Raw genomic sequence first — 13,586 nt, 5'->3', positions numbered from 1 at the left:
TCTGCTCTTCTCTCTGACAAAAGGTCTTGTTTTTCTCTTTCCCATTCTTTCTTTCAGTCTTTCAACTGACTTAAAATCTGTCACAGCAAAAACCTTTCCCAATTCTGATGAGACTGTAACGTTAACCCTGTTTTGATCTTCACATGTAACTGCCTGACCTGCTTCTTTTCCAGCATTTTCTGATGTTTTAATCCTATTTCCAGCACCTGCAGTATTTTGTTTTGCATTAGCAATACTTGAATACTTACTTTTCCTAATTTTATTCCAAATGCCATTAGACATATTAAAATGCAACTAGTATATTGACATCTTAGAGATTTCTTGATTTTGATCATTTATTTACTGTACTTATTTTTATATAAAAAAACTCACCAAGGTGGGGATTGAGTACTTTCTTTATTTGTTCTCCTTTATTGTATTAGCCAAGACCTCGGTCAACCTCTCCAAAGACTCTTGTTGAATATTTTCTGACCATGTACACACACAAACACACACACACATGCATGCATGTACTCACACACACACACACGCATGCACATGCACACACACATGCACACACACACGTGCACACACACACACGTGTGCACACAAACACACATGCAAACACACACATGCACAAACATGCATGCACACACACTTGCATGCACACACACATGTACACACGTATGCACACACACGCACGCACACATGCATGCACACACACACGCATGCACACACGTATGCACACACACGCGCATGCACACGCACATGCACACACACACATGCACACACACGCATGCACACACACATGCACACACATGCACGCACACACTCGTGTACACACACATGTACGCACACATGCACACACACGTGCACACACACATGCATGTACACACGCATGCACGCACACATGCATGCACACACACATGCATGCACGCACACACACACACATGCACACACAAGCACATGCACACATGAATGCACGCACACATGCATGCACACGCACACATGCACACACGCACGAACACATGCACACACATGTGCGCACGCTTACACACGCATGCATGCACACACACAAACATGCATGCACACACACATGCACAGACACACGCATGCATGCATGCACACACACATGCATGCACGCACACACATGCACACACACATGCACACATGCATTCACACATGCACACACACATGCCCACACACATGCATGCACACATATGCACACATGCATGCATGCACGCATACACATGCATGCACACACATCCATGCATACACACACATGTGCACACACGCATGCGCACACACACATGCATGCATACACACACACGCACATACACACACGCATGCACACACACATTCACACACATACACACACGCATGCATGCACACGTACACACAAGCACGTGCACACACTCATGCACACACAGATGCACACACACACGTGCACACACAGACACACACACATGCATGCACACACACACATGCTCGCACACACACACATGCAAGCACACACACACGCACACACACATGCGCACACAGACACGCACACATGCATGAACACACATTCACACACGCCAACACAGAGACACACGCACACATGCACACACATACACATGTCTACTGCCTCAACTTATATCCATCTCATCGGCTGCTGTTTCAGTGTTCATTCTATCAAGCACCACTTGTCTTTCCCACATTGGTGCTGGATTAATGTATCCTTGGACTGGAGAAGGTAAATGCAGGATGGATGTTCCTGATGACTAGGGAGATTCCAGAACCGGGGGGTCACAGTCTAAAGATATGGGGTGGGGAAATGTCTTCACCCAGAGCGTGGGGTGCCTGGGGAATTCTCTGCCTCAGAAAGTGGTTCAGGCCAAAACATTAGATGCTTCAAGAAGGAGTTAGAATATAATTTTTAGCATAATAGGGATCAAAGGATATGGGGGGAAAGTGGGAAGAGGGTTGGATGATCAGCCGTGATCATATGGAATGGTAGAGCAGGCTTGAAGGGCTGAATGGCCCACTCATGCACCTATTTTCTATATTTCTGTGTTTCTGGCGCTCTCTTTTTCACTACAACACTATCACCTACACAATCTCCCCCCCATACCTGCAACCATCAGCACTGGGGTTGGAGCTGACATACTGGTGATGTACCTGGATTGGTAATCCGGAACTGCAGGCTAATATTCTGGCCACACGATTGGATGATGGAACTCAAGTTCAATAAGAATGGCCACATAACAGGTGCATGAGTGGGCCATTCAGCCCTTCTGCCACCGTGCCGCCCATGGCTAGATTTCTACATGTTGTTAACAAAAAAGGATATGGGGAGAATGCAGGGAAACTGGTTTTGATTAGCCATGATCTTATTGAAGGGGAGTGGGATTGCAGAGCAGAATGGCCTCCTCCTGCTATGATGCCGTAAAATATATAGCCCTCCACTCCACTGCTCCCGGGCGTTTCAATTCCCAGGTGTCGTGCTTTCTCTCAAACGTACTTTGCCTGATTGTGAAGTAGTGTCCTGGCTTCACATTTGTGGGGATATACACTAACCTTGAGATCTAATTCCTACAACACCTGCCATGAAGAACAAATAACCATCTCTGCTCATTATTTTTAGCTTCTACTATCATAGGGTACAGAGGGACCTTGATTCACCGAACAAGATCATCAGGTCTCGATGCCTGGCGAAACTGTGTATTTGATTATCCAAACAAAATACTCCCCACTCGTGTCATTTGGATAATTGAGGTCCTTATGTATTAAGAGGATACACAGAATACTTGCCTTTATCAGTTGAGGTATAGATGGTAAGAGCAAGGAGGTGGTGTTGGCGCTGCACAGGACTTTAGTTAGCTCACAGCTAGAGCACTGTGGGCTGTTCTGGTCCCCACACTATAGGAAGGATGGGATTACACTGGACGGGGTCAGAGGGGATTCACTAGGATGGTGCCTGGGATGGAGCAGATTTTAAAGATTCATTTTGTGGGATGTGGGTGTCATTAGCTGGTCACCATTTATTACCCGTCCCTAGTTGCCCCTTGAGAAGATGGGGTGAGCTGCCTTCTTGAACCGCTGCAGTCCATGTGCCTGTGGGTAGACCCACAATGCCCTGAGGGAGGGAATTCCAGGATTCTGACCCAGTGACACTGAAGGAACGGCGATATATTTCCAGGTTAGGATGGTGATGCGCTCGGAGGGGAACTTGCAGGGGGTGGTGTTCCCATGTATCTGCTGCCCTTGTCCTTCTCGATGGAAGTGGCCATGGGTTTGGAAGGTGCTGTCTGAGGGTCTTTGGTGAGTTTCTGCAGTGCATCTTGTAGATGGTACACACTGCTGCTCCTGAGCGTCGGTGGTGGAGGGAGTGGGTATTTGTGGATGTGGGGCCAATCAAGCGGCTGCTTTATCCTGGATGGTGTCAAGCTTCTTGAATGTTGTGGAGCTGCCCCCATCCAGGGCAAGTGGGGAGGATTCCATCACACTCCTGACTTGTGGTTTGGGGAGTCAGGATGTGAGTTAGTCGCCTCAGTATTCCCAGCCTCTGACCTTTGGCTATGAAGAGAGGCTGAAAATGCTCGGATAATTCTTTTTGGAGCAGAGAAGGTTGAGGGTGACCTGACAGAGGTGTGTAAGATTATATGGGGTAGGGACAGGGTGAATATAAAGCAGCTGTTTCCCTTTGTCAAAGGATCAGAAACAAATGTTTGTGTGTGAGAGAGCATGTGTGTGTGGGTGTGAGAGTTTGTGTGTATGTGTTAATGTGAGAGCGTGAGTGTGAGAGAGTGTGTGAGAGAGATTGTGTGTGTGAGTGTGAGAGCATGTGTGTATGTGAGAGTGTGAGAGAGATTGTGTGTGTGAGTGTGGGAGAGTGTGAGAGAGCATGTGTGTATGTGTGACTATGAGTGTGTGTGTGAGAGAGTGTGTGAGAGTTTGTGTATGTGAGAGAGATAATGTGTATGTGTGTCTGTGAGAGTGTGTGTGTGTGAGTATATGTATGTGTGAGAGAGAGTATGTATATGAGAGTTTGAGTGTGTGTGTGTGAGAGAGTTTGAGTGTATGTGTGTGAGAGAGAGAGTATGTATGTGAGAGTTTGAGTGTGTGTGTGCGCGTGCGTATGTGTGTGTGCGTGTGTGTTGGTGTGTATGTGAGTATGTATGTGTGTGTGTCTGTGCGTGTGTGTGGATGTGAGTGTGCGTGTGTGTGTGTGCGTGCGTGGGTTTGTATGTGTGTGTGTAAGTGTGTATATGTGTGCGTGGATATGTGTGTGTGCGTGTGTGTTGGTGTGTGCGTGTGTATGTGTGTGTGTGTGCGTGTGTGTGGGTGTGTGCATGCGTGGGTGTGTGTGTTTATGTGTGTGTGTAAGTATGTGTATGTGTGCGTGTGTGTGTATGTAAATGTGTGTATGTGTGTGTCTGTAAGTGCGTGTGCGTATGTGTGTGTGTGTAAGTGTGTGCGTGTGTGCGTATGTGTGTAAGTGTGTGTATGTGTGCGTGTGTGTGTGTAAGTGTCTGTGTGTGCGTGTGTATGTCTGTGTGCGTGTGTATGTGTGTGTGTCTGTGCGTGTGCGTGCGTGTGTGTGGGTGTATGTGTGCGCGCGCGCGTGTGTGTGTGTGGGTGTGTGCGTGCGTGGGTGTGTGTGTGTAAATGCGTGTGTGTATGTGTGCGTGTGTAAGTGTGTGTATGTGTGCGTGTGTGTGTATGTGTGTGTCTGTAAGTGTGTGTGTGTATGCGTGTGTGTGTATGTGTGCGTGTGTGTGTGTATGTGTGTGTATGTGTGCGTGTGTGTGTGTATGTGTGTGTGTATGTGTGCGTGTGTGTGTGTATGTGTGTGTGTATGTGTGTGTGTGTATGAGGGTCTGGAAAGCACTGCCTGGGAGGAGAGTTGAGGTGGGAAACCTCACAACCTTAAACAATGCACTTGGATGAGCATTTGAAATGTCATAACATTGAAGGTTATGGGCCGTGTGCGGTAATGTGGGGCGAGTGTTGATCGAGGTAGATTGTTGTTAGTGTACGCTCGATGGGCTGAAGGGACTGACAGTCTTCATCTGAATTTTCATCTGTTTGGAGAGTGAGCAGAGGTATTGCCCGTTCAGAGACTGGTTGAAAACCACTGTAAGACATTGATTCAATAAATACTAACTGAGCAAGATGAAGTAATCACATGTTTACAATAAAAGCCCTTTCCAACTACAACATGACTGAAATCAGCATGACAGAAATCATCGCATTCAACAGAAGCAGGCCATTGAGATTGTTCTGTCATTCAGTTACATCTCGGCTGCACTTTCCTGCACTGTTCCCATTTTCCTCTATATCATTAATCTTGGGCTATTAAACTAACTTTCTGTCAGTAGCTTTGATCCTGTGGTTGAATTTCTTACCAATGCACAGGAATTGATAACGGAAAGGTCAGGGTTCATTAGTATGCGAGCTGACTGATTCCTTCTCTTAAAGATTGTCGAACTGACTTCCTAACTCAAAGAGAGCTGAGAATTCTCTCCAAACACACGACCAATGTCACGGAGTCCCCTGCTTCTCAATGAATTACCCAACCTGCCTGGGTGTGATCACAGCGCAGTGTGAGCTGTGAGCATTAATATCTGGGCCTCATCTCAGAATGAGCTATGCAATTAGTCCCACTCTCATCCACATTCTTGTTTCTCAAACATTTTCCCAGTTCCTTTTGAAAACCCATTACGGATTCTGTTTCTGTCACCGCTCGCCCATTCCCTGTCCCTCTCTGTCACCACTTGCCCATTCCCTGTCCCTCTCTGTCACCGCTCCCCCATTCCCTGTCCCTCTCTGTCACCACTTGCCCATTCCCTGTCCCTCTCTGTCACCGCTCCCCCATTCCCTGTCCCTCTCTGTCACCACTTGCCCATTCCCTGTCCCTCTCTCTGTCACCGCTCCCCCATTCCCTGTCCCTCTCTGTCACCGCTCCCCCATTCCCTGTCCCTCTCTGTCACCACTTGCCCATTCCCTGTCCCTCTCTCTGTCACCGCTCCCTCATTCCCTGTCCCTCTCTGTCACTGCTCCCTCATTCCCTGTCCCTCTCTGTCACCGCTCCCCCATTCCCTGTCCCTCTCTGTCACCGCTCCCCCATTCCCTGTCCCTCTCTGTCACCGCTCCCCCATTCCCTGTCCCTCTCTGTCACCACTCGCCTATTCCCTGTCCCTCTCTGTCGCTGCTCCCCATTCCCTGTCCCTCTCTGTCACTGCTCCCCCATTCCCTGTCCCTCTCTCTGTCACCACACCCCTATTCCCTGTCCCTCTCTGTCACCGCTCCCCCATTCCCTGTCCCTCTCTGTCACTGCTCCCCCATTCCCTGTCCCTCTCTCTCACTTCTCCCCCATTCCCTGTCCCTCTCTGTCACCGCACCCCCATTCCCTGTCCCTCTCTCTCACTTCTCCCCCATTCCCTGTCCCTCTCTGTGTCACCGCTCGCCTATTCCCTGTCTCTGTCACTGCTCCCCCATTCCCTGTCTCTCTCTGTCACCGCTCCCCCATTCCCAGTCCCTCTCTGTCACCACTCCCCCATTCCCTGTCCCTCTCTGTCACCACTCCCCCATTCCCTGTCTCTCTCTGTGTCACCGCTCCCCCATTCCCTGTCCCTCTCTGTCACCGCTCCCCCATTCCCTGTCCCTCTCTGTCACTGCTCCCCCATTCCCTGTCCCTCTCTGTCACCACTCCCCCATTCCCTGTCTCTCTCTGTGTCACTGCTCCCCCATTCCCTGTCCCTCTCTGTCACCACTCCCCCATTCCCTGTCCCTCTCTGTGTCACTGCTCCCCCATTCCCTGTCCCTCTCTGTGTCACCATTCCCCCATTCCCTGTCCCTCTCTGTCACCACTCCCCCATTCCCTGTCTCTCTCTGAGTCACTGCTCACCCATTCCCTGTCCCTCTCTGTGTCACCATTCCCCCATTCCCTGTCCCTGTCTGTCACAGCTCCCCCATTCCCAGTCTCTCTCGGTGTCACCACTCGCCAATTCCCTGTCCCTCTCTGTCACCACACCACCATTCCCTGTCCCTCTCTGTCACCACTCCCCCATTCCCTGTCCCTCTCTGTGTCACTGCTCCCTCATTCCCTGTCCCTCTCTGTCACTGCTCCCCCATTCCCTGTCCCTCTCTGTCACCGCTCCCCCATTCCCTGTCTCTCTCTGTGTCACCGCTCCCCCATTCCCTGTCCCTCTCTGTCACCGCTCCCCCATTCCCTGTCCCTCTCTGTGTCACTGCTCCCTCATTCCCTGTCCCTCTCTGTCACCACTCCCCCATTCCCTGTCATCTCTCTGTGTCACCATTCCCCCATTCCCTGTCCCTCTCTGTCACCACTCCCCCATTCCCTGTTCCTCTCTGTCACTGCTCCCCCATTCCCTGTCCCTCTCTGTCACCACTCCCCCATTCCCTGTCCCTCTCTGTCACCGCTCCCCCATTCCCTGTCCCTCTCTGTCACCACTCCCCCATTCCCTGTCCCTCTCTGTCACCGCTCCCCCATTCCCTGTCCCTCTCTGTCACCGCTCCCCCATTCCCTGTCTCTCTCTGTGTCACCGCTCCCCCATTCCCTGTCCCTCTCTGTCACCGCTCCCCCATTCCCTGTCCCTCTCTGTGTCACTGCTCCCTCATTCCCTGTCCCTCTCTGTCACCACTCCCCCATTCCCTGTCTCTCTCTCTGTGTCACCATTCCCCCATTCCCTGTCCCTCTCTGTCACCACTCCCCCATTCCCTGTTCCTCTCTGTCACTGCTCCCCCATTCCCTGTCCCTCTCTGTCACCACTCCCACATTCCCTGTCCCTCTCTGTCACCGTTCCCCCATTCCCTGTCCCTCTCTGTCACCACTCCCCCATTCCCTGTCCCTCTCTGTCACCGCACCCCCATTCCCTGTCCCTCTCTGTCACTGCTCCCTCATTCCCTGTCCCTCTCTGTCACCGCACCCCCATTCCCTGTCCCTCTCTGTGTCACTGCTCCCCCATTCCCTGTCCCTCTCTGTCACCACTCGCCCATTCCCAGTCTCTCTCTGTCACCACTCCCCCATTCCCTGTCCCTCTCTGTCACCACTCGCCCATTCCCTGTCCCTCTCTGTCACCACTTGCCCATTCCCTGTCCCTCTCTCTGTCACCGCACCTCCATTCCCTGTCCCTCTCTGTCACTGCTCCCCCATTCCCTGTCCCTCTCTGTCACTGCTCCCCCATTCCCTGTCCCTCTCTGTCACTGCCCTCCCATTCCCTGTCCCTCTCTCTGTCACCACACCCCCATTCCCTGTCCCTCTCTGTCACCGCTCCCCCATTCCCTGTCCCTCTCTGTCACTGCTCCCCCATTCCCTGTCCCTCTCTCTCACTTCTCCCCCATTCCCTGTCCCTCTCTGTCACTGCTCCCCCATTCCCTGTCTCTCTCTGTGTCACCGCTCGCCCATTCCCTATCTCTGTCACTGCTCCCCCATTCCCTGTCTCTCTCTGTCACTGCTCCCCCATTCCTAGTCCCTCTCTGTCACCACTCCCCCATTCCCTGTCTCTCTCTGTGTCACCGCTCCCCCATTCCCTGTCCCTCTCTGTCACCGCTCCCCCATTCCCTGTCCCTCTCTGTCACTGCTCCCCCATTCCCTGTCCCTCTCTCTCACTTCTCCCCCATTCCCTGTCCCTCTCTGTCACTTCTCCCCCATTCCCTGTCCCTCTCTGTCACCGCTCCCCCATTCCCTGTCCCTCTCCGTCACTGCTCCCCCATTCCCTGTCTCTCTCTGTCACTGCTCCCCCATTTCCAGTCCCTCTCTGTCACCACTCCCCCATTCCCTGTCTCTCTCTGTGTCACCGCTCCCCCATTCCCTGTCCCTCTCTGTCACTGCTCCCCCATTCCCTGTCCCTCTCTGTCACCACTCCCCCATTCCCTGTCTCTCTCTGTGTCACTGCTCCCCCATTCCCTGTCCCTCTCTGTCACCACTCCCCCATTCCCTGTCCCTCTCTGTGTCACTGCTCCCCCATTCCCTGTCCCTCTCTGTGTCACCATTCCCCCATTCCCTGTCCCTCTCTGTCACCACTCCCCCATTCCCTGTCTCTCTGTGTCACTGCTCACCCATTCCCTGTCCCTGTCTGTCACCGCTCCCCCATTCCCAGTCTCTCTCTGTCACTGCTCCCCCATTCCCTGTCCCTGTCTGTCACAGCTCCCCCATTCCCTGTCCCTCTCTGTCACCACTCCCCCATTCCCTGTCCCTCTCTGTCACCGCTCGCCCATTCCCTGTCCCTCTCTGTCACCACTCCCCCATTCCCTGTCCCTCTCTGTGTCACTGCTCCCTCATTCCCTGTCCCTCTCTGTCACCACTCCCCCATTCCCAGTCTCTCTCTCTGTGTCACCATTCCCCCATTCCCTGTCCCTCTCTGTCACCACTCCCCCATTCCCTGTTCCTCTCTGTCACTGCTCCCCCATTCCCTGTCCCTCTCTGTCACCACTCCCCCATTCCCTGTCCCTCTCTGTCACCGCTCCCCCATTCCCTGACCCTCTCTGTCATCGCTCCCCCATTCCCTGTCCCTCTCTGTCACTACTCCCCCATTCCCTGTCCCAGTGATCTTGTTCGGTTTGATGATCTGCTTTCTCTTCTGCATGTGCACTCAGAATTCTTCCAGCTTCTCATTTGCTCATTTTGCTGTTGATTGTGTCTTTATAATGATGAAAGGCTTACCCTCATATTGCACTTTTCACAACCGCTCAGGATTGTTGTAGAGAAAAAAAATCTTCAGCCCATTGTATCTGAGCTGATCAAAAACAACTACGTAATGATTCTGATCCCATTTCCCAGGACTTGGCCCCCAGTCCTGGATGCCTTGATATCACAAATGCACGTTGAAATCCTTCTTCAATGTTGTGGGGGTTCCTGCCTCTCCCACCCTCACAGGCAGCGAGTTCCAGATTCTCCACCACCCTCTGGCTGACACAGCTTTTCACCACCTCTCCTATAACTTCCTGGCCCTTGCCTTAAATCTATCTACCTTGGTCACTGATCCCTCCATCAAGGGGGAAGGTTCCTTGCTGTCATTTAATCCCTACAGTGTGGAAACAGGCCATTCGGCCCAACAGGTCCACACCAACACTCCGAAGACCATCCCATCCAGACCTACCTTATCCCTGTAACCCTGCATGTCCCGTGGCTAACCCACCTAGTCTGAACATCCCTGGACACTCTGGGGCAATTTACCATGGTGGGAGAAAGTGAGGCCTACAGATGCTGGAGATCAGAGCCCAGAGTGTGGTGCTGGAAAAGCACAGCAGGTCAGACAGCATCCGAGGGGTAGGAGAGTCGACATTTCGGCCAGAAGTCCTTCATCAGGAATGTCCTCATTTTCTTCTGTTACCTCAGCATGCCGTGTACCTTTACAGATAAATGGTGCTTTTTTAAAGCGTGTGAAGATTTCTTGCGAGAGGCCGGTATTTCTTTCTCAGATTGCTCTTTGCTCTCACCCCTTCAGGTGGCAGTTAGCTCTCCCTGTCTGTCCAATTGCCCCTCTGTTATATACCTCACCTCCATGACACATCAAACACTCCCGTTGAGCTATGGCGGGGTCTTACTCATTACTTCCTGTACTTTAGGAGTTGGATGAAGGTTTGCTTCTGAGGAAGACCATTGAGCAGGAGAACAGTATGCTCCGAGAGAGGCTGGCAGAGTGCCAGCGAGCTCTGGGCACTGCGTGCCATGCACAGGCCCTCAATGCCAAACAGGTGAGTGAGCTGGATGACCGTTTGCACAGCAGCAGCTACCGAACCAGAGCTGCCAACCTGCTGCACCAGACTTTCCTCGACCAGCTGGCTGCGTTGCTAAGCGATGGATTTACCAGCGTTCCCGCCACGGAGGAAGCCATCAAGGACAAAGTGAAGGAAATTCGTGGGAATGACTGGAGCCACGTAGCTGTGAGTACCAAGGGATTGATGTAACATTTTCCCAGGATCCGCACTGGGAGAGCGGAGGGGTAGCAGCAGTACAGGCCATTCATTTCAAAGAGAATGGAACATATAACCACAGCAGTGGGAGGGTGGGGGAGTGGGATGGGGGTGGTTTATAATAGTTTACACATGGCTCCGGTCAGACCACAGCTGTGGAACATTTTGGGTTCCTTATCGACTGAAAGGTGGACTGGCTGTAGAGGCAGTCCAGAGAAGGTTCACTCGGCCAGTCCCAGATAGAGTCACGGAGCTGTACAGCACAGGAACAGACCCTTCAGTCCAACTTGTCCATGCTGACCAAACATCCTTGTAAATCTTTTCTGAACCCTTTCATGTTTCACAACATCTTTCCGATAGGAAGGAGACCAGAATTGCACGCAATATTCCAACATTGGCCTAACCAATGTCCTGTACAGACACAACATGGCCTCCCAACTCCTGTACTCAATACTCTGACCAATAAAGGAAAGCATACCAAACACCTTCTTCACTATCCTAGCTACCTGCGACTCCACCTTCAAGGAGCTATGAACCTGCACTCCAAGGTCTCTTTGTTCAGCAACACTCCCGAGGACCTTACCATTAAGTGTATACGTCCTGCTAAGATTTGCTTTCCCAAAATGCAGCACCTCACATTTATCTGAATTAAACTCCATCTGTCACTTCTCAGCCCATTGGCCCATCTGGTCCAGATCCTGTTGTAATCTGAGACAACCTTCTTCGCTGTCCACTACACCTCCAATTTTGGTGTCATCTGCAAACTTACTAACTGTACGTCTTATGCTCGCATCCAAATCATTCATATAATGATGATGGTGATTCTTTCCTCAAAGCTGATCCTTGCTTCCTGCTTCGGATGAACACGAAATGAAAAGTTTGACCTTCCAGCCTCTATTCAACAATGCTTAGCTTCAGTACATTTCAAATAGAGTGACTCATCCTTTCCCTGAGTCTAACATCAGTCACACAATGATAATGTGGGAATAAAAACCAAGCTAATACCTTCACTGTTTAGCAAGTTACAGACTGGAATCTAATTGAGAGGATCGATGTGGTTTATATGTAAAATAACAGATACCCGGGAGTGAGTTACAGACTGGAATCTAATCGAGGGGTTCAGGGTAGTTTATATACAGAATAACAGATACCTGGGAGGGAGTTACAGACTGTAATCTAATCGAGGGGTTCAGGGTAGTTTATATACAGAATAACAGACACCCGGGAGTGAGTTACAGACTGGGATCTAATCGAGGGGTTCAGGGTAGTTTATATACAGAATAACAGATACCCGGGAGTGAGTTACAGACTGGGATCTAATCGAGGGGTTCTGGGTAGTTTATATACAGAATAACAGATACCCTGGAGGGAGTTACAGACTGGAATCTAATCGAGGGGTTCAGGGTGGTTTATATACAGAATAACAGACATCCGGGAGGGAGTTACAGACTGGAATCTAATCGAGGGGTTCGGGGTGGTTTATATACAGAATAACAGATACCCTGGAGGGAGTTACAGACTGGAATCTAATCGAGGGGTTCGGGGTGGTTTATATACAGAATAACAGATACCCTGGAGGGAGTTACAGACTGGAATCTAATCGAGGGGTTCGGGGTGGTTTATATACAGAATAACAGACACCCGGGAGGGAGTTACAGACTGGAATCTAACTGCTGATTTGGGGATTTTTCTTTAGCTGCTGTTTTTATCCTGTTTTCCCATCACAGCCGATTTATCTTTTCCTCTAGTTTTCCAGCATTGAGAAGCGGAATTGTTCTTTTTCACAATGAACTGGCTCTGTGGTGTTGTCCTGCCCTGTCTCTGTATTCCCCCTTGTCCTGTAGAATCCTGTGAGATACTTGTGTCCCGCTGGGGCTGTCCCTTTGTGCCATTGCCCTGTGAACGTGTCCATCACTGGTCTCTGTGTGAGCCCCCTGCACACTCACCTCCAAGGGTCCCTCTATAAAGCTCTCTCCCTGGATTTCCCCACTTTTGACAAGTTGGACAATCTCTGACCTTGACCAAGCCACTGGTCAGCAGTCGGACTATCCAACTGACACAACTCGGTGTCAACTTTAATCCGAGAGAGGGCTCCTGCCAGCTCCCTTGTGATGTTTTTATTATGTTAAGGGTGCTATCCAAATGCAAGTTGTGTTTTTTTTGTTGAAAGAAAGTGAAGGAAATGGAGGAGCGGGTGATGAATGTGACCAAACAGCTGGAACATCTGAATGACATCTACCACCAGGTCCTGGGCCGTGCTGAAAGGGCGGAGGAGACATTAACCCAAAGGGAGGAAATGCTCAGGCACCTGGAAGGACAGCTCGCTGCTGAGGGCTTACTGAAGGATGCTCGACAGTTTGAACGACAGAAGGTAAGGCTGTATTAAAATAAATTCAAGAACTGCAGCTGCTGGACATCTGTAAGAGCTCAGCAAGTCTGGCAGCAACTGTGAAGAGAGAAACAGAGTGAACATTTTGTGTTCAGTGACCCTTCTTTAGAACCGATAGCAGATAGAAGGGGTGAGGTATTGGGGGCCGCGGGGTGGTGGTGACTGGATAGCTGAAGCTGGGGCCCAGAGCAAGAGTAAGTTCTTGAGACAAGGGGATGGCCAGTTGTAAACCAGGGAAGGAGCAAAGCCAGGAATGGGGGCGATGAGTGGGTGAGAATGTGTCAGGTATGCAACC

General features: G+C 50.9%; 1 protein-coding gene across 1 annotated transcript in view; it reads left to right on the top strand.

The window, feature by feature from the left end:
* The window catches only part of LOC148149334 (coiled-coil domain-containing protein 170-like), a 202,113-nt gene that overhangs the window by 28,411 nt on the left and 160,116 nt on the right, over positions 1-13,586 (top strand). Inside the window, exons 7-8 of the mRNA XM_087989513.1 lie at positions 10,555-10,872; positions 13,073-13,273. Coding sequence (XP_087845639.1) covers positions 10,555-10,872; positions 13,073-13,273 — 519 coding nt within the window. The remainder of the gene's footprint in view (positions 1-10,554; positions 10,873-13,072; positions 13,274-13,586) is intronic.

Source organism: Chiloscyllium plagiosum, unplaced genomic scaffold (genome assembly GCF_037043375.1).
Source record: "Chiloscyllium plagiosum isolate Xiang-an unplaced genomic scaffold, Cpla_swu_hap1 HiC_scaffold_8, whole genome shotgun sequence".
In the NCBI taxonomy this organism is placed as follows: Eukaryota; Metazoa; Chordata; class Chondrichthyes; order Orectolobiformes; family Hemiscylliidae; genus Chiloscyllium; species Chiloscyllium plagiosum.
The sequence above is the reverse complement of the archived record's forward strand: the minus strand, read 5'-3'. Positions and strand labels throughout refer to the sequence as shown.